Genomic DNA, 27,043 nt, shown 5'->3' on the forward strand with positions numbered 1-27,043 from the left:
GAAATATCAAGAGTTTTAGAATAAGGTATGTGGAGTATATATTTCAAAGAATTATACAAGAGATCATATTTATCATGTGTTGTGGGCTGAATTGTGTCCCCTCAAAATTCATATGTTGAAGCCTTAACCTCCAGTACTTCAGAATGTGACTATATTTGGAGATAGGGCCTTGAAAGAGGTAATTAAGTTAAAATGAGGCCATTAATGTGTTTAATCTGACTGGTGTCTTTGCAAGAAGAGGAATTAAGACAAAAGGGGAGACACCAGGGTCAAGCTTGCACAGAGAAAGGACATGTGAGGAAAAAGTGAGAAGGTGACCATCTCATCCATGTACATACATGTTATTTTACGTTATGTGCCATTGCCTGGAAATTATAACTTTTGTCCAATTTAGTTTTTGACCAATATATTTTTAAAGTCACTTGTAGGTTTTGGCCTATTTACTTATTATTTTTCACACATACACATATATTTTTTGCTCTTCACCTTTTTAATAATATACATTGTAGATTATCTCATATCAGTGCATTTATAACTATCACAATTTTTCACTGCTCTACAAATGTTTCATATTTTTAAACTCGTCTTCTAGAACTGAACATGTTTAGATAGCTAACAATCTTTTACCTTTATGAACAATGTAGCAATGGATAACTTGTACGTTTTGGTCATGTGCGAAGATTTCTGTATGATTCATTTCTAGAAATGGAATTGCTGGGTCAAAGATATGAGCACTTAAAGCTTTAAAAAGATATTTTTTGTATTGCTCTCCATTGAGGCTAAATCAATTCATGACCACCAGCAAGGTAGGAGGGTGTCTATTTCTTCAAACCCTTTCTAATATTGAATTATCAAAAAATGTTTTGAGCTTTGTCAATTGAAAAGAAATAGTACCTAAACATTAGCTGTAATTGGCCTTTTTATTTTTATGAGAATGAAGACTGTCTTTTCTAAAGTTTTAGGCCCAGTTGTATTTCTTTTTATGTGAACTGTCTGTTCACATGTTTTGCTCATCAGGTTGTTGGTCTTGCTTGTTGATTTCTAGGGTATTATATGTCATTAAAGTTCAAATCATTATTAGAAAACTGGATTTTTCTAGTATATTAAGAGATGTACACACTTCCTCTTTCAACACACATGTTCAGCTCCTTTCACTTTTGTGTCAGCTTTAAAGTGTATAATTGTGGTTTTCTTAAAATATATTTGACTTAAATAGCATTGGTTTGTTTGTTTTAGCATTGGTGGCTCCTGGGACAGTGTGACATCACAGAAGCTTGAACTGTGGCCTGCATTGGCTGGGGGTAAGTGAAATGAAAGAAATAATTTCAGTTGGTAGATATATTGGGAAATAATACAGGAAACTATTAATTATTTTATGTGTGTGTTTTATGGACTTATTGATGTTACTTTTTTCTTCTTTTTGGTGTGAGAATTAACTTCAGACTTGGTATGGTATTATAAAAAGTGTGTAACAACTTGAGGAATACTCAAGTTTATATATAAAGGAATAGTGGCTTTAAGAAATTATTAAAGGGTAGTGAAATAAAAATCTGAATTAAGCATTCACAACAACTTTAACATATTGAACTTGGTGCCATTAAATTCTTTTATGCATTAAAATACAGACAATATGCCGCTTTATCATCACTGTTTTTAAATTATCTGTAAAGTAGTTATGTTACTGAACCAAACCTCGGTCTGCTTGCCCAAGCTCAGGAAAGCCAATCTACTGACACAGGGTTGTGCTGAAGGAAAGGGCAGCATTTATTGCAGGCACCAAGCACGGAGTCCAGGCAACTAGTGCTCAAAAGGCCCAAACTCCCCGATGGCTTTCAGGGAAAGGTTTTTAATGCCAGGGTGAGGGAGAGGGCTGCGGGGTATGTGATCAGCCCATGGACATTCCTCTTATTGGTTGGTAGTGTGGTAATTGGGAGTCAACACTGTCAGCCTTCTGGTTCCAGCCTGTCTGGGGTCTGCATGCTTGTGGGTAGCATATAGTTAACTTCTTCCACTTGTTGGGGGTTTTAGTATCTGCAAAATAGCTCAAAGAATATGGCTCAGAATATTATTAATAGCCCTTGAGGAGGAACTAAAGGTCCTTGACTAGTTTATTGGCTAAACTATTATTATTTTATCTTGCTCAACTGTTTCCCTTTGTTTCTGCATTTTCTCACTTCTCTGATTAAATTTATTCTTTGGAACTCTGGAAGGCCTAGGAGGCTAAAGTTTTTCTACAAACAAAATGCAGGCAGAGGACATGGTGGCAGAGGCATGGGGGTGTCCCAGGAAGGTCCCACAGGGTCCTGCTTGGTTACAGTTGTGGTTTTACATTATTATCTGTTCCAGTACTACAATTTGAGAAATAATCTTTTTTTTTTTTTTTTTTACTTGGATCTAGTATGGAGTAGTGAAAAATAATAGGTATTGGAGTTAGACTCTCTTGAGTTCCAGTTCTGGTTCCACTTTCTAGCTTGTGTGACCTTGGGCAAGTTATTTAACTTTACTAAATTTCCTCATTCACAGGTGGTATATACATTATGGGTTTGTGTGAATTAAATGAAATAGTCCATAACAGATATTAGCCAGGTGCCTGGCACTTAGTATATATATGTAATTTAAAAAATTTTTTCTTAGTATATATTCCATTAGTTTTTGAAGCACATTTTATTTTACTCTAGGATAAAACATTTTCATGATGACAATATCACTGTAAATAGAAAGCAGCTAAATTTGGTTAATTTGGTGGCTACCTCTTGGATTATTTTGAAAGTAATCCCTTCTATCCTTAAATAATCCTTTCACTGTCCCCAAAATTACACCATTAGAGATTTATTCCATTCAATATCTTTAAAGTTGAAGATTTTTATTGTCTTTAATGTTTTCACATAAAAATGAAATATCCCCCAGAAGGAGATGAGGAATATAATTTCAGGGGACCATGAGAGCCTGATTTAATCAGACTTGAGGCTGACCTTTGTATGTGAGCTAGTGAGTGGCAAATGAGAGTAACAAATGAGAGTAACAAAGGGGAGAGACAAAACTGAAAGACGTAAATTTCACCTTGGTCTCAACTTAAAAAAATAGTCCTCTTCAGTGGACCAAAAGAAATTAAGACAAAGAAAATGTCATATATATATATGTATTTACATATATATACATATATATATTTTTTAACCACTAGACCACAAAGAAAATTTATACACAGTTATTCATAGTAGTTTTATTTATAATAGCCCCAAGTGGGAAACAACCAAAATGTTCCTCAGTAGGTGAATTGTTAAACAGACTGTGGAACACTCAGCAATAAAAAGAATGAACTATCGATATGTGCAACAACTTGGATAGCTCTCAAGTACACTGTGCTGAGTGAAAAAAGCCAGTGTCTAAAGGTCACATACTGTGTGGTTTCACTTATATAATATTCTTTAAATGATTACATTTATAGAAGTGGAAGACAGATTAGTGGTTGCCAGAGGCTAGGAATTATACACGGAGGGGAGTAAGTGTGACTATAAAGGGGTAGCGATAGCATGAGGGGTATATTTGTGGTAACAGAATAGCTCTCATCATGTTTGCAGTGATGGTTACATGACTTTACATGTGATGAAATGATATAAAGCTATATATACACATTATACCAATGTCTAATTCCTGGTTTTCATGTTGTATTATAATTATGTACCATATAACCACTGGGGGAAACTGGGTGATGGGTACACAAAACCACTCTGTACTACCTTTGCAACTTCTGTGTATCTATAATTATTTCAAAGTAAAAGGTTAATAAAAAACCCAAAATCATTAGAGGGCTTCCATCATTAGAGCAATTCTTATTGAAGTCTGGATGGAGACATTTGCTTTTGTATTCTTCTTTGCTGGTGAAAGTAGGTGGTAGACAAGTGAAGGGAATAAGCCTTGTCATGAAAATTAGTGAGTCAAATGAAATGTCAGAGAGTTTAACAATCTTCACAACATTAAACACCTTTGGAATAGAAAGCTTTAAAATAAATAATTCATTTTTAGGACGCCGTCTAATGCATATCTGTAGTTGTTACAGGGTGGCCCTTTTTCTTAGGGATGAAAGGAAGTAGAGTCAGAAACTTTCAGATTCCAACTGTCCACTCAGTAGTTAGATGAAGACCACATTCAACTTCACCCCCATCTTCCCTCTTTCCTCTTAATTCTTTCCCTTAGCTCCAGGGCAATTCAGTTTCAGTTTAGTTTTTGATTTGAGGAGCTTGAACCACATCTTGGTATTCCTACTCCAGATAACTTGTGCTGGGACAATTTCCCTTTAAGGCAGGGTTGAATGTTTGACAGTAGCAAAGTTGAATCCTTGTGGGGTCCTGGAGCCTTACTAGGGAATAAGGATTAAGAATGATTGAGATTCTCCAGACTTTGAGAAAGACTACTGAAATTAATTTCTTTGTAGAAGTGCAGAAATAAACTCTAAAGAGCTAATTCAAATAAGGGAGGCAGGTGTGTCTCGGTAGTAGGTGGAAGTAACTAAGATAGGTGTATGCTTTTCTCTTCTTGGCTTTCATCCAGTCCTTTCATAAACCATTTCTGCTTGAGCCACCATTTCCTTATATGCAATAAAGGTTAATACAATACCTCATGTGATAAACCTTTTCTAGCTTTATTTTAAATTTGGCTTCATAGCTGTTGTTTTGAGGTAAAAACGGAACTCCCATGTAAAAATGTTACTGTGAGTGGTACTTCAGCTCAAGGAAGTCAGACTAGACATTTCGACATTTCGAATTTAAGAGGCAGTATACAGTAATGCTTAAGAGCATGAACTCTGGAGCCATACTGCTTGGGAACCCTAGCTCTCCAGTTTGGCAAGTTATTAAACCTCTCTCTGTATCTGAGTTTTTAATTTGTGAAATGGAAATAAGTGGGGATAATAACAGTATTTACCTCACAGGGTTTTGGGAGGATTAAATGAGTCAGTAAATAAAAAGTGCTTAGAACAGTGCCTCGCTCATGCTTGACACTGTTAGCTATTACTAGTATGTTACCATTTGCATTTCTAGTTGTCTTATGTGCATTCTCCACATCTGCCCCAAGCAATCAGAAAACTTTTACAGAGCTAAGACTGTTTCCCACTTTTCCTATTACAATTTGTACCTAAGAAGTGCGCAAAATATCTGTAACAAGCCTCTAACTCCAGGAAGTAGTTTGCTTTGGTGCACCCACTAATAATATGAAGAGCCTTTCTCTTTAAAAATGGTGAGCATCAACCACTTTTTAGTAGTATAACAATAAGAGACTTAGTTCTAATAGATTCGCTGTGGCAGCATTTCACACAATGAAGCTCCCTTTATTGATACGGTCATAAAAGTTTTGCTCTCTATTCAGAGCGGATTCTCTTCAAATCAGAGCACCGGTCTCCTTTTGGTTAGCGATCTGTCCCCACCTGTGCTCATCTGCCTCTTGGCCGCAGGAAGGTAATTCATTACCATTCCCTTAGGGTGGGTAGCGAAATGATTTTTCAAATCCGTGCCTAACCTCCGCCTCAAGGTCGAGGTTCCGCCCCCAGCCCGCCCAGGATGGGGGGAAGGGGCGGGGCGTCCCAATTCCTGGGTGGGGCTCGGGTGGCGTGCCTCGAGACGCCGGCGCCGTGACGTATGACGTTACCAATTGACGCAGCCGCAGTGCTGCCCGGCCCCAACTCGGACCCCTCCCATCCTCCTCCGCCCCACTCTGTGTCAGAGGTGGGGCCCCGGGCCGGACTTCGGGCGGCGGGTCTGGGTGGCGGGGTTGGAGGGTGTGGACCCGCGCAGCGCTCAGCAGGCCGTGTTCGGCTGGGCTCTGCAGCTGCCGCCGCCGCCGCCCAAGGCCCTCGGCATCCCCCGGAGAGAGACCAGAGCGATTCCGGGCCGCCCCGGCGCTCGCTCAGGTGAGGGGATGGGTCCGGCTGGGCAGGGTTTGGGTGGGCAGCACTCTTCCCAGCATCTCTGGACCTCAGTCTGGTCGGAATCAGGGAGGTGTGGCTTCGTCGCGACTGCCTGGTGCGACGTCGACTCATCTCTTATTCGTTTGCCATCTTTTTTTTTTTTTTTTTTTTTGCGGTATGCGGGCCTCTCACTGTTGTGGCCTCCCCCGTTGCGGAGCACAGGCTCCGGACGCGCAGGCTCCGGACGCGCAGGCTCAGCGGCCATGGCTCACGGGCCCAGCCGCTCCGCGGCATATGGGATCCTCCCAGACCGGGGCACGAACCCGTATCCCCTGCATCAGCAGGCGGACTCTCAACCACTTGCGCCACCAGGGAGGCCCCGTTTGCCATCTTTACCTGCAGCACGGGGACTTGTACACCGGCTGTCGAAGGTCCATGAGAAGGCCAGAAAGGGCCATGATGGGTGACTGGGGGCTCGAATGCAGAAACTGGCCCCTGGGTGGTGGTATGGCGGGCGGGCGACGCCCACCTGCGGCTGTGTGGGAAGGACCGTGTACCTGCAGACTCTGGCTTCAGCCTTGTTAGCTGCACCGGGCTGCAGGAGACCCCATCCTGGTTAACGCAGAGTCGATTTTGGACCAAGGGCAGTGGAGCCTTAGAAACCCTGTTTACTCCCCAGGCGTGGTGTGTTTGTATTCTGATGGGTGCTTGCTGGGGCTACACTATGGAAGAGTACGTTTCAGCGGAAACATCTTTTGACCAAAGGAGGGTGAAGGGAAGTTGATTTTCCCTCTGCAGAATTGTCCCCCTCCCGCTCCTCTTGGCCTTAGCTTTGACAAATGCAAGTTAGGGACGCTTGTTAAAGGGAAAGAGTTCTTGTAAATTTCCTCTGTAAGGAAATCATTGTTTTCCATGACTGTTCAAGCGTCTAAGTTTCAACTGGTTTCATGTTGCTGCTTTCAACTCTGTGCATGGCAATGAAGCTGATTTATTTTAAGTTCACTAGATACATAAAGTATAAAAATAGATGAATTAACCAGAACATTTATCTTAATGAGTATTGAGTGGTACATGCTTTATGTGCATATATTATCTTATTTAATCATCATAACAATCCTATCAGGTAAAGTCTGTTATTACTCTTATTTTATAGATGAGAGAACTAAATCCCACAGCCCTAAAAAACAACTTGTCGAAAGTCAGAGTTGTGATTTAGATCAGGTCATTGTACTCCAGTTTAGAGTCCCTTAATCAGTATGCTTTACCACTCCCAAGCATCGTGAGGATTTGCAAGGTGATTTTCATTTGATAAAAAGTGTGCCAGGTGGGAATAGGAAGGAAACTGAGGCACCATTCTTGCCAGCAAGGACCCAACAGTTTGAGAGAACAGCTTTTTCAAGGAGTATGTTTTTTTTTTTTTTTTTTTTTTTTTGCTGTACGCGGGCCTCTCACTGCTGTGGCCTCTCCCGTTGCGGAGCACAGGCTCCGGACACACAGGCTCCGCGGCCATGGCTCGCGGGCCCAGCCGCTCCGCGGCATGTGGGATCCTCCGGGATAGGGGCACGAACCCGTGTCCCCTGCATCGGCAGGCGGACTCTCAACCACTGCGCCACCAGGGAAGCCCTCAAGGAGTATGTTTTAAAGGTAGGATTTGACCTCTAGAACCCTCTGATTACCAAAATCATGCCCTTTCCATAAGTACAGTGGTTTTGAAACCTTTGGAAGACTGTAGTTTGGAAATTGTGGTCTTCTTCTAGTTTTAGGAGTATTTCTTGTTCAGAAACTTTAAAGAAGGAAATGTAATATTGGATTAACACTAAAGACTTCTTGTGTGTGCATGTACGCAGGTGCATATGTAATCAAATCATTTAATCTGAAATGGTGAAACTGCTGATAAAGCCAGAATATCTTGTATAATTGGTTAAAATGGGTGATCTTTTCAGGTGTGTTAAGATGAAACACTGCAGACAGGCCTTCTGAAGATCAAGAAAAGGAAAAACAGAACATTACAAACTCTGGAAAAAAAACTTGGTAAATATTTCGGGTTTTCAGTTAAAGCTCAGATAGAGGAAATCTGACTTTCTGCTTCAATTGTAATTTAACCTGATCGAATGGTCTAAGAATGGGGGTGGGGTGACAGTAGTGTATAACGTGACCTGCCATTCATTTTACCTGACTTTTGAACTATTGCTATGTGACTGACAGTTGAGTCATGTGCTTAGCTTGTGTATTGGCAGGAGAAAGCAAAGGGAATTGTTGGCTTGATTCTCTATCAAGTGTCAACTTTCTTTTCTCTCTTTTGCTTCCTCATTAATCTGCCCATATTATAAAGGGTTTTAAAAAGAAAGGAAGAAAATTAGTTGACGTTTGGTTTGTTCTTTATAGAATACTGTGTTTGTTTGAACTTAACTGTATTTTTCACTGTGAGTTCAATGGAGAATAGTAGAAGACATGGTTAAACATGATTGAGAAAATCTTAATTAATTTCATAAATATTTATTGAGTACCGTACCTCAGGCATTTTTTCAGGCTTCTGTTAAGAGTAGTGGTCACCATGGCCCTGGAGAGTACTAGAGTAGTGAACTTTTTTTCTAGAAGGTAAGATTTTTGTGAACCCATATCTTTTATTTATTTATTTATTTATTTATCTATCTGTCTATCTATCTATTTATTTTTGGCTGCATTGGGTCTTCGTTGCTGCTCCTGGGCTTTCTCTAGGTGCAGCGGGCGGGAGCTACTCTTCACTGCAGGGTGTGGGCTTCTCATTGCGGTGGCTTCTCTTGTTGTAGAGCACAGGCCCTAGGTGCATGGGCTTCAGTAGTTGTGGCATGTGGGCTCTAGAGCACAGTCTCAGTAGTTGTGGCACACGGGCTTAGTTGCTCCGCGACATGTGGGATCTTCCTGGACCAGGGATCGAACCCGTGTCCCCTGCATTGGCAGGCAGATTCTCAATGACTGTGCCACCAGGGAAGTCCCTAAACCCATATCTTTTAAAAAAGTTTTATATGCAAGGATGTTTTTGATTTATGTAAAAGACTAGGAAAACAGCACTACTCATACAGTAAGTGTTTGTATCTATAATAATTCTTTCATATTATTTTAGTTAATAAAGGAAGGCACTCTACTAGAGCTACTTTAAGGTACAGTGAGAAACTAGGATTCTTACAGACTTCACTTTAGTGTACTCTTTTCCATGTTAGACATAGTAGTAGACCACATGTTCTTTATCCATTCATCTGTTGATGGGGACTTGGGTTGTTTCCATATCTTGGCTATTGTAAATAATGTGAGATATATATATATATATATATATATATATATATATATATATATATATGTATGTATATATGGAATACTATTCAGCCATAAAAAAAGATGTAACTTTGCCATTCGTGACAACATGGATGGATCTCGAGGGTATTATGCTAACTGAAATAAGATGGAGAAGGACAAATAACATGATTTCACTCATATGTGGAATATAAAAAACAAACAAAATAAATGAACAAACCAAACAAAAACACAGTTACTGAGAACAGAGTAGTGATTACTAGAGGGAAAGGGATGGGGGGGTAGGGCAAAATGGGAAAAGGGGATCCATTCTATGGTAATGGATAGAAACTAAATTTTTGTTGGTGAGCACATTGTAGTTTATACAGAAGTATGAATATAATGTACCCATGAAACATATAATGTTATAAACCAGTTACCTCAAAAAATAAATTTAAAAAAGATAGTGATAGAATTTCAAAAGTTCATGGGAGATTAAGAAAATTAACTCTTTAATTTGAGAAAATTTCAGGGAACTTATATATGACAAATAGAAGGGACATGGTCAGATGCAACAATCTGGATGATGAATTGGAGAGAGATGAGCTTGGAAGCATGGCAGTCAATTAGAGGCTATTGTAGTAATCCACGTGGCAAATGAGAATTAGAAGCACAGTAGTGTAAATGGGATTTAAGGGATGGAGATGGATTAGATAGATATAAAGGAGATAGAATGGATAAGATTTAGTGGGCTTGAGGGAAAGTGGAGTCAGGGTGATTTCTAGCCATTATCATTTTCAATTTTATAATTAATGTTTAATAAATATTTTCAGAATAAATGAATTATCTGACACCTGGCTTGGGAAACTGAGTAGATTCCGGGCCATTTACTGAGGGAATATATAGGAAGAGAAATAGACTGAGGAACATGGTTGGAGGAGATGAGTTCAGTTGAGGCTCTTATATTTGAGGCATCTGTGACTTCCAAGAAATGTCATTAGGCAGTTGTATATACAGATCTGAGCTAAGAAGAAGACTCAGCTTGAGATATAAATTTGAAGTCACAGTTTATAGATGATAGTGAAAAGCAATGGGAATGGATGAGATCAGTCAGGGAGAAAAACATAGGGTAAAAGAAGAGAAATGAGGATGGGGAACACTAATATTTAAGGGTAAGGTGGAAGGAAAACATACCTCAAAAGAGATGAAGTAGTAGGCAGGGAAGTGGGAGAAGATCAGCAGAGTCACAAGTAAGTGGAAGAGCTGAGTTTGGAGAAAAGGAATGAGTATTAGGCATCTTTGAGACATCACATAAAATGAGGATAACAAAAATATCCATTGGACATGTCAGTTAAGTCATTGACTTCAGCAAGAGCAATTATATAGGTGGATCCAGTTCACACTGGCTAAGAGATAAGAAATTGAAATAACTAATGTCACTTGGTCTTTCAGAAAGTTTGGTTTTAAACAGGGGATAGTTAGAGATAGTTTGAGATAGATAGATAGATGAGTTTGAGAGAGGGTTTTTGTTTTTTAAAGGTACGAATGATATGAATACATTTACAGTCTTTATTTGCTGAGGATAAGAAGCCATCAAAAAGAGAATTTGACGAGAGAAGAGTGAGAGAGAAGAATTGGTGGAGCAAGGTCATTAACCAAGTTGGAAGGGATAGAATACAAAGATGCAAGTCAAGGGTGCTTCAGATAGACCTCTCCCGAGACAGGAGGGAAGGAGGTGGTGATGATTATGGATACAGATAAATTTGTAGGAGGCAGGGTAGAGGTTGCTCCACAGAGTCCTTGCAGGAGACTCCCACTTAGGGTGGAAGGAGTAGATGATTCACTCATGTGATTGGTAGCCTTCTTGGTGTGGTATTGCTGACTCCTGATCATTTGGTGAGGAGGAGTGGAGTGAGGGTAGTTTAGCTTAAGATGGCAGGTATGAACCATCAGGGTAGAGATAGCTTGCAGATATCTCACAAAATTACCTTTCTCATACTTTGTATTAGTTATCTATTGCAGAGTAAGAAATTATCCCAAAAGTTAGTGGCTTCAAATATTTATTATCTCAGAGTGTCTGTGGGTTGGGAATTTGGGAGTGACTGAACTGGTTGCATCTGGCTTCAGGTCTCATGAGGTTGTAGTTGATTGGCTGGGACTTCAATCCACTGAGTGCTCAGCTGGGACTGGAAGATTTGCCTCCATGATAGTTCATTCACATGTGTGTCGGCCGGAGGCCTGAAATCCTCACCACATGAACTTCTCTAGGGCTTCTGAAGTGTCCTAACAAGGCAGCTGTCTTCCCCTGGAGCAGATGATCCGAGAGAGAGAGAGACAGAGAAAGAGAGAGAGAGACAGAGAAACAGAGAGAGAGAGACAGAGAAACAGAGAGAGAGAGACAGAGAGAGACAGAGAAACAGAGAGACAGAGAGACAGAGAGAGGGAGAGAGAGAGAGAGAAAGGCTGTGACGCCGTTTTTGACTCAGTCACAAACCATTGCTTTGTTCTTTTAGAACTGAATCACTAAGTCCAGCCCACACTTGGGAGGGGAATGAATTAAGCTCCACCTCTTGAAGGGAGGAATATCAAATACTTTTTGGACATATTTTAAAACTACCACAATTCTATCAATTGTCAGTTTCTTCAGGGCAGCAAATAAGCTCTTTAAAAATATGTAGATTCAGCCTTTATATCCAGGTGAGAGAGAAGTACAGAAACGTGGGGAGGTGGTTCAGTCACATTTAGCTCACTTTACCGTTTGGTCTCCATTGCCGCGAATTAGGCTCAATAACTTGATGTGTTACCTCTTGTAGTTAATTTAAAAAAGTGATTGCTGACCTTTGATTTAATAGAGGATACTTTTAGGAGAAAAAAAATGCCATAGTGGGCAAAATATGAATTTTTTATACCAAAATGTGGATTTTGGTAACATTCAATATTAGCTCCTAAACTAGAATTTAGAGGTAGAAGGAAGGAACTAATTTTTTGCAGCAAAGAAATTGAGGACTAAAAGACAAGTACAGGCTGATTTCTGTGAACATATATGATATGAGAGGCAGTATAACACAGACTCTAAAGCCAGACTGTCTAGTTTCAAATCCCAGGTCAGCCATGTCTTAGCCGTATTTGTGCTTAGCTTCTCACTGCCACAACTTCTTCATCTGTAAAATGGGGAATTGTAAGTAGGTAGTTATTTCTGACAATTAGATCAGTAACTACATGTAAAGTGTTTAGAAAAGTGCCTGGCACATAGCAAGCAGTGAATAAATGTTAGCCATTTTATGGTAGCTATATTTTATCATTATAATGGTGAGTTAATACCATGGCATGAACCTTTCAAGGAGTAATATAACATTGTCCAAAATGTTTACAGTCTAAACTTTAGTGGACTTTGTCACTTTTGATGTATATGGAAAGTGTGTTTCTATCCAGCTCCATATCCATTTAAAATACTGTGTCAGATATCACCAGTAGTATTGTATAAGGTCACATCTGCATTTTTTCCTGAAGCAGCCTTTTTTTGTTGTAGTAGGTACATAGAAGTTCAATTTCAATTACAGCAGTGTTCTCAGTTCATAGGAATTGGCTATTAAATGGATCTTTTGGGCTCTCTGCATAGCAACATGCTAATAAAAAATAATTTCCTTGAACTTGGTATGATAAGATTGTTGGTAAACACACATGACAAGTTTCTTCCTCCCTCTCCCCCATATCCAAAGACCCTACTTTATTGGGTGAATAGTTTGAATATATATTAGGTGGGGTTTTCTGATGTGACTTAAGGCAGAAGATAACAAGATTAAGAGCCAGATCAGAAAATGGAAATACTGGTTTTATTACAAGAAACCTTCTTTAGAATTTTACTTTGCTGATGCTAGTTTTTTTAAAGTTTTATGCCTTCTGGTGTATCAATATGGAAGGGATATATAGAATTCTAGATTAAAAGAATTAAAAGAAACTTGTAGATTGTGTTCACCAGCCAGTACAAAAAGTGAAAACAAAACCCCACAGCTAATCAATTTATGAGATGCAGAAGTGGAAGGGTTAAACTTTTCACTCATGGCACTTTCTGTTGATGTCTTTGTATCGCTGGCCATATTGAAGAATACACTGAAGGTAGTAATTACTTCTGGTGTGCTGTATGGAGGTGGGTAATATTTATAAATCATGGTTTCTTCTAGATTTGAAGAAGTTGAAGTTAGCTCTTTTTACCCCATTATTAGTAGATATGCTTTCTACAGCTTTTTAAGAGTTTCGTTTTGTTTTTTGTGCTTTCTATGAATATTTAGGTGAACCAGCATAAATTTCTGGCTATAGCAGTGAGGTTTGCTAAAGTGCAATATTTTTATTGGATGATATGACTTCTTAGATGTTAAAAACTTCCATATGTGACATGAAGAACCATTTTTGTAGCACAGATTATGATATTAAAAGGTACTCTACATTTGTTTAGTTTGTTGATTTATACTGTTTGAATCGTTGGTCACCATATCTGAATAATATCAATACTTCAGCAATAATTGCCTGGTGATCATTGAACTTTGGTATTTGATCTGCTTTTAAGAATCTCAATAGTATTTTTAGAGCTATGTTATTCATAATACATTTTTTTTTTTTTAGTGCTCCCTAGACTCATGGCCCATGCTATCCAAAAGTTTGGTGCATTTAATACATTTTTGATTGTCATTTATATCAACTAATTTCTTCTTTGTTATAAATTTCTGTTGTTTAATTAAATATATATATTTCTCTTTTATATTTTTATCTTTTACTAACAGTACATTAGTCCTTGTTTACTGGTGTGCATCTTATGTTTTTTTAACTTTCACCTTGCGTTGAACTGGTTTTCTTTTAAAAAAGAACATTAATGATAGCTTAGCTACCACTGTTATAATGTGTTTCTTGTCAAACACTTTGCTCTGAGTTTTATGTTTGCTCTTCAAGGAAGAGATGGCCATTTTACAACTTGGAAACAGGCTCAAAGAGATTAACTTGCTTCAGTTATCTCATAGCTAAGGAAGGGCTAGAAGGGATAGAAAGAGGAAGCTTTACATTGCAAATCTGCTTTAAAGCCTATTCTGTTTGATTTCTGTTATTTCTGACTGTTACTTTACCACTTAATTCTGTTGGTCTTTAGAGGTAGTTAATAGTTAATAGGTCAAATTGTGCTTGTTGCATGTAGAATCCTGGGGCTGAAAGGGTCCTGGAATGACTCTTTCTAGGTAGAGAGGATTATTCCCAATCTGTTTGATCTAAGAGGATAATTGTCTATTTTGTTTGTTTAAATGAACAGAATAGGACATTATATAATTTTGCTTTATGTACACAAAGCTGCCAACCCTGACCACATTTCTTAAGGAAACTAAATTTGCTTTTTTTGCCTACCATCTTCTTTTTAAGGTTTTTCCCATTTTCAGGAATCTCAGGCCTTCTGTGATATTCCTGGATCTTGCTTGTTAATGAGAAAAGTAATTATTGAATTAATTTATACTAATAACACATGGTAATAATTAACAGTAGCTATTATTGAGATACTCTAAAGATATCTTTGCATTTTAAGAGAGAATATTGGTTGGTACTCTATTTGAAGAAATGGATGGTGGGATTTTAGGCCTTGTATCCTGATGGGCAAATTTTTTTAGGCATAGAGGGCTCTTCAAATCACTATATGCTCAGTTGGTAATACCAACCTTTATATGCATTCCAATACTATCTTAAATGTAAATGTTTACATATTTCTTTTGCTTGAGATGTTCAATTGCAGGTACTTTTCTGTTTTGTATTATTTTATTTGTGTAGCGTCCTAGAATTGGAAGGAGCATCGCAAAGTCATTTGTTTCAGGCCCGCTGCCTTTAGATTGCTGAGTGCTCAGACTACTTGAGCCATTGTAGAAACAGTTCAAATGAATTAAACACTCCTGAAACTTCATTTTGTATAAAAATGTTGCCATCTGATTTGTGTTTTACTTTTGTTTTGGGTTGTCATTATGCCATAGGAAACTTAAGCAGTCTGTTTTGGCAGTTCCTTTGTGTTGGTATTTACTGAGCTCTTTGGGTCAATTACCTGACTTCTTAATTAAGGAGGATATAAATGACTTTGAAATTGGGACCTCTACAAAGGTATCTCAAGGTAATTTCTTACATATTTACAGAAACCAAACCGTACCTGAAAAGTTTTCAAGCAAGTGTATATTCTATAACAGTTAATGTAAAATCAGTCAAGTTTGGTTTATGGGCAAGCAATGCAAAAGTGTGTACAAAGTGCATACTTCACAGAATTTCTAGTATACAGAGTGCTGCTATGTGCTAATAGGTATTCAAGCTTGATGTTGAAGAGAATGCTAATGTTGATGAAGCTGAAAGGAGAGCTATGAAGTCGATATATTTTCCAACGCTTAAAACCCATGTAGCACAGGGAACTGTATTGAATATCCTGTGATAAACCATAATGGAAAAGAATATAGAAGAAAAGAATGTCAATGTGTGTATAACTGAGTCACTTTGCAGAGATGGGCACAACAATCTCGTGCCAAACTATAGTTGATTGGCACAATCAACTATACTTCAAAAAAAAATTAAAAAAACAAAGAAACAAACAAAAAAACCCCACGTAGTTTCCTTTATGGAAAAGGAACTGTGATTAAATTCGAAAAACTTTAATATAATGGTCTGAAGGTATGTGAATGCCTTTTATACAAATAATTGTGACTTTATTGTTGCATAAGGGATTTGAGTATGATTAGTTTTTTTCCTTCATTTTTGTTATATTTGGAATTGGGTTATCAAAAGGATATTTTGATATCCTTTCCTTAAACTCAAGTGAATGAAAACCAAATTTTCTTGAGTGTGAAAAAGATCATTTAGGACTCTCTTGGCCTTGAGTACAGTGGAAATACTTGCTTACCTTTGGCAATAGCTCATAATTATGTACTTTTTATAATGATGCATTTATTTCATTCAGTTATGAAACAAGTATTTATTGAGAGACTACTGCATACCAGGAACTTTGTTGGATATTGCACACTCAATGAATAGGGCAAGCATATCCTTAAAGAGCAGTTAGCTGTCTAGGTGGGGAGACAGACTTCTAAACTGATAATTACAATACAGTGTGATAAATGCTAAGATACATTTACCACTGTGGCCATCTGGAGCTCACTACCACTGGGGAACTCACGGAGACTAAATAAAATATTCCTCAGAGTTATCCCAAGCCAAGAGCAGGGAAGCTGCAGGTGTTTACCCACCAACTTCCTAGCCATCATTGACATTAACTCTGGCATTTCTGGCTTGCCCTGAGTACAAACTGAGCATGTTCCTGCAGCCAGAATGCAGCCTACAGTAGGATGTTACAGGTGTTCAGAATGAATAATCTTCTGGTGTAGAGGTGAATGTCAACAGTTTATGGGCAAGACACCAATGGCATTTGTTGCCAGTATCAGGCATTTACACAATGTATTATCTACTATGTGCTACGCATTGTTCTAAATGCTTTACATATCTGAACTCATCAATTCTCACTGTACAACTCTGTGAGGCAGGTACTGTTAGTGTCCTCATTTAACAGATGAAGAAATAGAGCACAGAGTGGTTAGGTAACTTGCCCATGATCACATAGCTATAATGTCAGAACTGGTTTTTGAACCCAGGTGGTCTAGTACAGAGTCCATGCTCTCAGTCCACATAATGGTCTGCTTTTGGAACAACACAGCCTGAAGCAGGACCTTTTGACTCTTCTGTTTTCCCTTGGTAACTGCTTCCTCTTTCTCCCTTCCTCCAGTGTCTTTCCTGTTAGTGTTCTTTACTTCCTTCCTTGTTTTTAGCTTGCCCCTCTCTAGAACAGTACAGCTGTTCAGCTTCCATTCTTACACTCAAGGCTATCAAATCAAATAATTCTTGCTAAGGTGTTAACTGATCTTTCTGATGTTTTGATGAAGGCTTTGAGTTTCATATTGCTTGGTATTTGCATTTTAATTTTTAGAAAAGACAAAGATTTAAGAACCGTAGAAGGAAAGACATGATGGTAGAATGACAGAGGATCAAGTTGATATTTTTGGGTTGGGAAACACCTATTCCTTGGCCATAGTTATAAGGAAAGGCCAAGGGGTGTGTGCTTGGGCAAAAAAAGCCCCTTTCTCGCCTGTCATGTCCTGTCTTCCAGCCACCACCCTCCCTTTTTTCTTTTTAAATTGTGGAAGAATTACAAGCCAATTGTAAAACATTTAAATAATACTTAGTTATCAAGAGTAAAAGTGAAAGTTCTGCTTTACTGATTCTTTTCCTTTCCCCAAATCTCCTCCCACTGCTCTCGGAGGTAATGGCTTAGCTAATGTTTTTGCAGATTAATAAAAGTATATACATATACACACACTATATATGTACATGCATATGTGGTGTCTCTATGGTGTATATATGTAATACACAAAATGGATAGTCTTTTTAAAAAATGTAAGTGGAATACTATACATCTTTTTGCTCATCTTGCTTTTCTCCTGCTAACATTACATGTATCCTGGACATTTCCCTGTATTATCCCCTATAGAGCTATTTTATTCTTTTAAAAAAGCTGCATATTATTTCACATGGTAATAGTATTTATATGGTAAGAGTGTACCATAATTTATTTAACTATTTTCCTATTAATTGACATTTTTTCTGTTTTCTCAGTATGATATATAATGTTGCAGTGACTGTCCTTGAAAAAACATCTTTGTGTCTAAGTATTTCTGAGAAATAAATAGAGCCTTAGAACTGAAATGTTCAAGTCAAGGCATGTACATTTTTATAGTATCTGATAAATTGGTCTTCTCAAAGGCAGTTTACTCCCATCAACTGTATAAGTGCCCATTTCCCCATACTTTTGCCAATATAGTTGTTTTCAGTCTATCTAATTTTTGCTTATAGTGGGTGATAAATTGTGATTATCCCCGATTGCTAGTGTTATTGATTATCTTTTTCTGTGAATTGCCTGTTTATATATTTTCTCATTTTTCTATCAGATTATTTGTGTTTTTTGTATTGACTTGTAGGATGACCTCTATTCTTGTAGGACCAATCAAGATTTGGAGTTTTATCTTTAAAAGTCTGATGATGCAAGTATTAGATGTTAGATAGTTTTATTCCTTCATGCTAGTGGAAGAGAAAATAGGTTGAATGTAGTATTTGAAAATATTTTGCAGATAATTCATTTTGAAAAGTAATCTTTTTTGGAAAGCTATTTCTAAGAATGTTGGTAGTAGTGGTGGTATTAAATTAGGGACTTTGATAAATCTCTGGTTGTTGTTGTGTTTGATTAAACTGTTTCACATTTTCATGCTTTTCTTTGTATGCCACTAAAATATTAATTGCCACAATTTCTTTTCTAATGTGGACAGCAGTTTTGAAATGAGTACCATGGATTTCAGGAAGAATGAAGAGAAGAATATAGGTGAATCATGAAAATATTGCAAGAACATGTCTTAAAACACGTAGATCAGTGTTACCTTCTTACGTAATAGATAAAAATGCCATTTAAAATGATATGATACTTGAAAACAGTGGCTGTGTTCAAGGCATTGTCACTGGTATTTTGGATACAAAGATGACTAAAACAATCTCTATTGGTCATTATGATTCAGAAGAGAGAGGCAAGATAGATTAGATTCAGGTTATGTATCTTTGGCAGGAATATCAAGGAAGTGAGGCTGTTTTCTTCTGTTAAAAAGTGCACGATTTTGATTTGTCCCTATATTGATGGTATTTACTTTGATCACTTAATTAATTGCCAGCTTTTTCAGAGTTCCTCTTTTTCCCTTTGTCATTAATAATTATTTTGGGGAGCAGTTATTTTGAGATGATATGAGTATCCTGTTGCTCATCAAAATTTAATTGATTTTTTATATTCGTATGGACTCATAGATTTGTATTTATTAAATGGGTTGTAATTTATTACTGTTATTTATTTTACTGCTTAAATTGTCCCAGATTTTGCCAGTGGGAGCCTCTGGTTTTTATGTCCTTTTGACGTGTTCCCATCATTCTTTGAATACTTCTTTCCTTTCTGGAAAACAAGGCTCATCTTGACCTTCCCTGCCCTAGTTGTGGAATCAGCCATTTCTTCAAGGAGCTCTCTTAATAGAAAACTGTTTTTAGAAGAAAAGTTCTCTGCTCTTTATATTGGGGTGTTGCTGCTCTCAGGGCCTGTTAATGAACATATGCATAATATACATATATACATTTACAGCTATATTTGTTTCTATATCCGTTTATATTGAAAACCGTACCTCCAGTTCTTATCCAGCACCACAGGGTTAATTCTGATTTTCTTCCTTTATATATCCTCTAGCAGTGAGAAACTTGGCTCCCATTATTCTTGGTATATTTACTTACTTGATTAATCCCCTCCCCCATCCCCTGCATGGGCTATCTCCCGGGTGTTCGCCCTTCATATCCTGCTCCCGCATCAATGCAGTACCCCAGATCGCCCTCCTGCATGGAAGCTCTACCCATCTCTTTGGGGTCTGATGCCTTCCACTTGGGTTCTGACACCCTGCACCAGGCAGCCTGCCTGTGTGGATGACCTCACTCGCCCAGGCTCTGACACCTTGAGCTGGACTGCTTCTCCTGCCCCTCTCCCCGTGCCTTGGACCCTCGTCCTTCCACTCAGTCTCCAGCACCCTGTGCCTGACCTGTTCCCTGCAAGTATTGCCTCCTCATCCTGCTATGGCTTCAGTACCCTGAAATACTGCCACTTTTCCACTAGCCTCATCACCGCACAAATGGGTATTTAATTTAGGGTATTTAAAGGTATTATTTGGCTCTGATATCCTACTCTAGGCCACTGAGACTCCTGTCCCTCTCTCCCCCATGTGCAGGTGCCTGCCTTACTCTGCTTTACCTTATGGCTTTATTTATTTGTTTGTTTGTTTGTTTATTTAATAGGAGATGGAACAATCTGCTTTCTCTCTTTTTTTAAATTAATTGGTTTATTTATTTATTTTTGGCTGCATTCCATCTTTGTTGCTGCGCATGGGCTTTCTCTAGTTGCAGTGAGCGGGGGCTACTCTTCGTTGTGGTGCGTGGGCTTCTCATTGCGGTGGCTTCTCTTGCTGCAGAGCACAGGCTCTAGGCACACGGGCTTCAGCAGTTGTGGCTCGGGGGCTCTAGTTGTGGCACATGGGCCTAGTTGCTCTGTGGCATGTGGGATCTTCCAGGACCAGGGCTCGAACCCATGTCCCCTGCATTGGCAGGCAGATTCTTAACCACTGTGCCACCAGGGAAGTCCCACGTTATGGCTTTTAGACTGAACTGTTCAGGAAGGGAAGAGGAAGGGGAAACAACCAATTTGTTTTTTATTCCATCATTTGCTCCATGAAAAGGTTTTGCAGTAGGTTCTTATATCAGTCTCCACTTCCTCTTCCTTAAAGGATTGGTGGTGTGCCACTTAAACAGTGTGGCAAAGCATATAGCCCCGTTTGAGTCTGGATTTTCTGTGTCCAGTGTTGTTTTTACTCACTTTATGCCAGAATGTCTACTGTTTACTTTAGGGCCCCTTGTTAAGTCTTAACCTTTACTTCTGTATTTGCTCAAAATATGTTCTTTTAACTATTGAGACTTTGTCTGTTGATTTCTCTTAAAGGTTTTGCATTAACTAGTAATTGGACAAATGTTGGTTAAAACTGTGTGATACTGCAGTTTTCTCTCTTGGTAACTTGAATACCCTCTTTCTAATTACATCCTCTTTGGCTGTGGGTTGTTACAGTGGTGGGTGGTCCAGGTGATGTTGCATGAGGACTGTAGATCCTTTTGGTGGATAGATCACTTTTCCTCTTATGTGGAGATCTGAATGCCAGGGTACATCCCTCATGGAGCATCCCCTAGGAGTCACCAGGTGCTCCTTTCTTCCTCAGTGTGCTGGTGATGCATCTGTAAAATGTTAAAAATAAGTATGAAATAGGTATAGATGTTATTTTATAATGTGTAAACCATTATATAATATGTGAATATTTGGTTTTAGATTATAGGTCTTTTCAAAGTGTTTTCTCTCTTTTAAAACTTTTACTTCTTCTAGTCTACAAAACTGAAAAGGGAAGAAAGAAAGCTCATGTTGTAAAAGTTAGCCTCCAAATTTTAAGTTGCTAGTTGACAGACTTTTCAAAGCCTTGAAAAATACAGCATTTTTCCCAGTTTTATTGAAACATAATTGACATATAACATTGTATTAGTTTAATGTATACACCATAATGATTTGATATATGTATATATTGCAAAATGATTGCCACAGTAAGTTTAGATAACATCCATCACCTCGCATAGTTACACGTTTGTTTTTGTGATGTGAAATTTTAAGATCTCTTAGCAACTTTCAAATATGCAATACAGTATTGTTAACTATAGTCACCATGCTGTTCATTACACTCCCAGAACTTATTTATCTTATAACTGGAAATTGGACCCTTTGAACATCTTCAATCATTTCCGCCACCCCACACCTTTGGCCACCACCAGTATTTTCAATATGTGAACATTTTTTACTCTCTAAAACATAGGAAAAAAGGTTTACTGAAAAATGAAAACATTAAAAAAATTTCTCTAGCCATCTTGCCCTTAGGTTTGCATATCACTTTTAATAATAAACCTTTTATTACTGAGCTCTTCATTTTTTAAAAATGCATGTTTAATTTGCCTCTAAATTATACTGATTTCAACAATGTAGAAATATGAAATATTGTAATCTCTTGTAGATAGTATCTTGCAATGTTGTTTCACCCAGTTTTTAAACTTGTTTTGTGATCTATGAAGATAGATTTGTGGCGAGTAAACAGAAAACACTTTTAAGTTTGACAAGCTAACTACTGAATTTCATCTAGAAAGTTGTCCTCACATATTTTTCCTGTTTTAAAATCTGTTGTTCATAAAAGTCACATATACTGTTTGGTCTTAAGGGATTATTAACTGCATAGCTTTCTTTGTCTAACTTCTTTCCCCCCTTTTTTGATTTATCACAAGATAATTTTGTTATAGGTGGGTTGGGTTAGTCATGTTAATACTGTATTATCAGAGGGATAATTTTCTTGTTTCTTAGATCATAAAATCAGAACTTTCATTCCTCACTTTTTGCTCATTCTCAGTACGTACACACACACACACACACACACACACACACACACACACACACATACATTTTTCATGTCTAATCACAATTTGACATATGTTGTAATTTATCCTGAGCATCCGGTGGCAGGAGATCTGCTTACTGTCCAAACTATCCAGAGTGAATCTAAACTAGGAAGATTGTTTCTCCATGGAATAATGGGAATACACAGCTGATGGAGGTTAAGAAGGATTAATACAACTTAATATATAAATATATTATTATTAAGTAGCAGTTTTTAGGACAAGTCTAGGTGAATTTGTCTAATGTAGATGATTAATACTTACTCCTTTATTGTTGAGATAAATATCTTAGATTAGACTTAAGAATAATTATGTCCCTCTTATTTTGAGCCAGAGTATAGTAAATGAACCTGAGTCTCTGTTCATACTTAGAATGGTGAAATCAGGACATTAAAAATATGATACAATGTTTTATATTTTATGTAGAAATGTGGACATGTTTGTTGTTTGTTATATTTTTGCAAATATAACAAATTTCTTCTTATTGAAGAAAGCAGAATATGATTTAATAAACTTTCACATTTATTAAATTCACCTTATTTTCCCCTTACATAGGTTAAGTTCTAAATTTAACCTTTGAACTCTTTCAGACCTTTAGATGCTATTCTGGAAAAACTTAAGTAATGGATCAAAGGAAGAATGAGAGTATTGTTCCTAGTATCACTCAATTAGAAGATTTTCTTACAGAACACAATTCCAATGTTGTTTGGCTTCTTGTTGGTAAGTAGAATATATTTTCTTGTACTTTATTGTTTTTTGTGTATGGATTAACAACTGCCAGATTTTAAGCAGTGGTTGACTGAAGTTAGAATGCTTACAATACCATTTGTTTATTTTTTGGGGAGAAGATTTTAATCTATGCTTCTTTGAATATTTGCTCTGGAAACTGCTCTGGAAGGCTGTTTTCCTTAGATTGCCTCCTTGTCTGACTTAGAAGTGGGATGAGAAGAAAGACGTAGCTTATCTTTCCTGTTTCAGATCAGCTCTTCCATTCCCCATCCCAACATACAAGCAAACACTTTTGTTTTATTATAAAAGTGATAAATCCTTGTGGCAAATATGTTTTTGCCTAATTAATCTTCTCATCTCTTTCCTCACTCTTTATTCACTTGACAGTGGACTTTTCCAGTAATAAGTTTTTTTGTCTTATATTGCTGAACTTTTCTAGGTGTACACAAATAATACAAGACAGTGTATACTTAAATTGCAGAGAAAGGGAAGAAATACGAGTGAATGAATGAGTATGAACAAATAAGAAGGAGAAATACAAATAAAATACCAAGGAAAGGAGAGATTACTGTAGGCTGTTACTGCCCAGGATGTTTTGTGGAAGAATGGTGTTTGATTTGAACTTTAGCATGGGAATTAGAAAGATACAGAGAGGAAAGTAGGAAGGGTAAGATGGGGTGAGAGAGGAAAGGGAGGGTAATGGTAATATTTATTGAGGTAATATTTATTGAGCATCCTTTGTGTGCCACATGCCACAGGCATTTTGCATATGTTGTCTCACTTAATGCTCACAGCAGACTTATGAGGGTAGGTGTTATTTTCCTATTAACATGTTGGGGAATTGAGGCCCATAAGGATTTATTAACTTACACAGGTTACACAGCTGTTTTTTTCTGAGTGCAGGCTTATGCTTCTTTCATGACATTGCAGGATGCATGGTAGGGTTATGGTAGAGGTGAAGTATATATAAAGGGAATTATAATGATTCATGATTTCTAGGTAAGATTGGATTACCATTTCAACTTCAAGTTTTTTTTTCCTAATTGACAAACATGAACTACTGTAAATTATCATTAACGAAAAATAAAAAGTAAAATGAAATGCAAAACAATACTATGAAATATAACTTCATAAAAGCAGCGTTTAAAATTACCTTTTAGTTTAATTAAAGGCAGAATTCTTTCTTTTTTTCTTTTTAACATTTATTTATTTATTTTGGCTGTGCTGGATCTTAGTTGCAGCAATCGGGATCTTCATTGCGGCATAAGGGATATTTAGTTGCAGCATGCGGACTCTTAGTTGCAGCATGCATGCAGGATCTAGTTCCCGACCAGGGATCAAACCTGGGCCCACTGTGTTGGGAGCGTGGAGTCTTACCCACTTGACCACCAGGGAAGTCCCGGCAGAATTCTTTCTTATTTCCTAGGTGCCCCTTCTCCTGTCACCTTGAATTTCTCATTTTCACATTGTATACAGCTCCTTTCTTTAAGGTGAAAATAATTGCAATGACCAGAAAAACCTAGCGGGATTGTTTAATCCCTCTGTTTTACTAATGGCCTTACGCTATTGAAGGGGATGGGGGGACATGATACAGTGAAAGGCCATAATCCTCAGGTGGTTACTCTCCGGGAAAGAAGCATACTTTCTCAGCAAATACCTTTTGCCTTTCTGAAGGGCCTGTAACTATCTGCTCTTCACACAGTGATTTACAGTAAAAATTAATGCAAAATGACTTTAAGCTTAAAACAGTGTTGTACCATCAAAATAAGTGTTCAAAAGAATTGTTCTAGAAATAATTTTTATGGACAAATCATAGCACTTGCTACCTCAGAGCTATTACCATCAATCTAAGCTACCTTGAGGAATGTTGTATTTTGACTCTCAGTGACTGCTTTGTTTTATCTATGTTAAATAATTTTTTTTTTTTTTTTTTTTTTTTTTTTTTTTTTTGCGGTACGCAGACCTCTCACTGTTGTGGCCTCTCCCATTGCGGAGCACAGGCTCCGGACGCGCAGGCTCAGCAGTCATGGCTCACGGGCCCAGCCGCTGCGCGGCATGTGGGATCCTCCCGGACCAGGGCACGAGCCCATGTCCCCAGCATCGACAGGTGGACTCTCAACCACTGCGCCACCAGGGAAGCCCTATGTTAAAAAATTTTTTAAAAATTTTACGAACTTAATATGATGTTGCTAAAAGGTTACACATATTAAATTGCTTTATATTACTGTCTTAATCTAGAAAATAGTTATACTGTTTAAATGGATAAGTAAAAGAAAATTTATCGAATAATACTTTCTTGTGTTTTGCGTTTTGTATGTTTACGAACTAGGTTTTTTGGGAATATTATAAATTTTATAAGTGACCATAAACTTTTCATGAAAAATTCATGATCAAATTTAGAATATCATTTACTGTAATAATATTTACTGGTGTTCTTTAAAAGTAAGTTGTTGTTGGGGCTTCCCTGGTAGCGCAGTGGTTGAGAGTCCGCCTGCGATGCAGGGGACACGGGTTCATGCCCCGGTCCGGGAAGATCCCACATGCCGCGGAGCGGCTAGGCCCGTGAGCCATGGCCGCTGAGCCTGCGCGTCCGGAGCCTGTGCTCCACAGCGGGAGAGGACACAACAGTGAGAGGTCCGCGTACCGCAAAAAAAAAAAAAAAGAAAAAAGTAAGTTCTTGTCTTATCAATTGCAGCAAAATAGTATTTGGTGGCCTATTTAATATAGATATATCTTGAAGTAGGTTAAAATTGTCACTTCTTTCCAATAGTACTTTAAAAGCAGAGACTATTGATTTTTTTTAAAAAGTGACTTTTCAGGCTTCCCTGGTGGCACAGTGGTTAAGAATCCACCTGCCAGTGCAGGGGACACGGGTTCAAGCCCTGATCCAGGAAGATCCCACATACCGTGGAGCAGCTAAGCCCGTGTGCCACAACTACTGAGCCTGCACTCTAGATCCCGTGAGCCACAACTACTGAGCCCATGTGCCACAACTACTGAAGCCCATGCGCATGGAGCCCGTGCTCCACAACAAGAGAAGCCACCACAACGAGAAGCCCGTACCCCGCAATGAAGAGTAGCCCCCACTCACCACAACTAGAGAAAGCCTGTGCACAGCAACAAAGATCCAGCACAGCCAAAAATAAAATAAATAAATTTATTTTTTTTAAAAAGTGACCTTTCTATGATGTAAAAAAAAAAAAATCAGTTTTCTTTATTTTTAAGTGGACGGTATTAGGAGTGAGCTTTTAGCCTAATAAAGGTAGTTTTTTTTTCATAATATTCAGAAATATGGGCTTTTTCATCCCAGAACATCTTTGTGTATGTTTAATAACTGAAACAGAACAAAGGAGTGTAAAAGGAAACAGGAAAAAAAGGAAAGCCATTTTACTTGAAACATTGCTTTACTTCATCTGATTGAAATCTGTGTTTTGCTGGCTAATGACTTACAGAGAATGAAGAAAGTTGAATAAAGAATCATCTTGTGGTTTTGAAAATTCAAGTATTAAATTGTAAGAGGACATTTTACCATATGGAAGTAAATCCTCTCGTTTCTGAACGTGATAAATGATCTTTCACTAACAAATTTTTATTGAGATATTAAGATGACTGAAGGAAACGTATAGTGAGATCCTTTTTTTTTTTTTTTTGCATTTTTTTCTCCCAACAGCTACCATTTTGTCCTGTGGATGGATTATTTATCTCACGTATTATAATTCTCGGAATGTTGGTCTTATTTTAACACTGGTTCTTAACAGATTATACAAGCATGGCTATATCCATATTGGTAAGTTTGAGTAATTTTTTTCTTCTCTGTAATCTTGAGATGTATATTGTAAATATGTATTTTATAAACAGATAGTAGCTTTAGAAATTTACCTTTGTTTTATGAAAGTTAAACCAATTTAACTGGAATTTCTCTCATATAGCATATAGTTCAAGTAGAGTTGAACTACCACTTGGTTATGTCCTTTTACCTCATTCTTATTT

At 37.8% G+C, this 27,043-nt stretch overlaps 1 protein-coding gene across 5 annotated transcripts in view; it reads left to right on the top strand.

Annotated features, from left to right (window-relative positions):
- Positions 1 to 5,706: 5,706 nt before the first annotated feature.
- The window catches only part of BLTP1 (bridge-like lipid transfer protein family member 1), a 211,864-nt gene continuing 190,527 nt past the window's right edge, over positions 5,707 to 27,043 (top strand). For 4 of the 5 annotated variants that reach the window (XM_060105644.1, XM_060105660.1, XM_060105669.1 and 1 more), the window contains exons 1-4: positions 5,707 to 5,902; positions 7,843 to 7,930; positions 22,915 to 23,044; positions 26,724 to 26,840. In XM_060105644.1, coding sequence (XP_059961627.1) covers positions 22,948 to 23,044; positions 26,724 to 26,840 — 214 coding nt within the window. In that variant the 5' untranslated portion in view covers positions 5,707 to 5,902; positions 7,843 to 7,930; positions 22,915 to 22,947. The remainder of the gene's footprint in view (positions 5,903 to 7,842; positions 7,931 to 22,914; positions 23,045 to 26,723; positions 26,841 to 27,043) is intronic. The other variant, XM_060105652.1, reaches the window with a different exon arrangement.

The sequence above is a fragment of the Mesoplodon densirostris genome, chromosome 1 (assembly GCF_025265405.1).
Source record: "Mesoplodon densirostris isolate mMesDen1 chromosome 1, mMesDen1 primary haplotype, whole genome shotgun sequence".
Classification (NCBI taxonomy): Eukaryota; Metazoa; Chordata; class Mammalia; order Artiodactyla; family Ziphiidae; genus Mesoplodon; species Mesoplodon densirostris.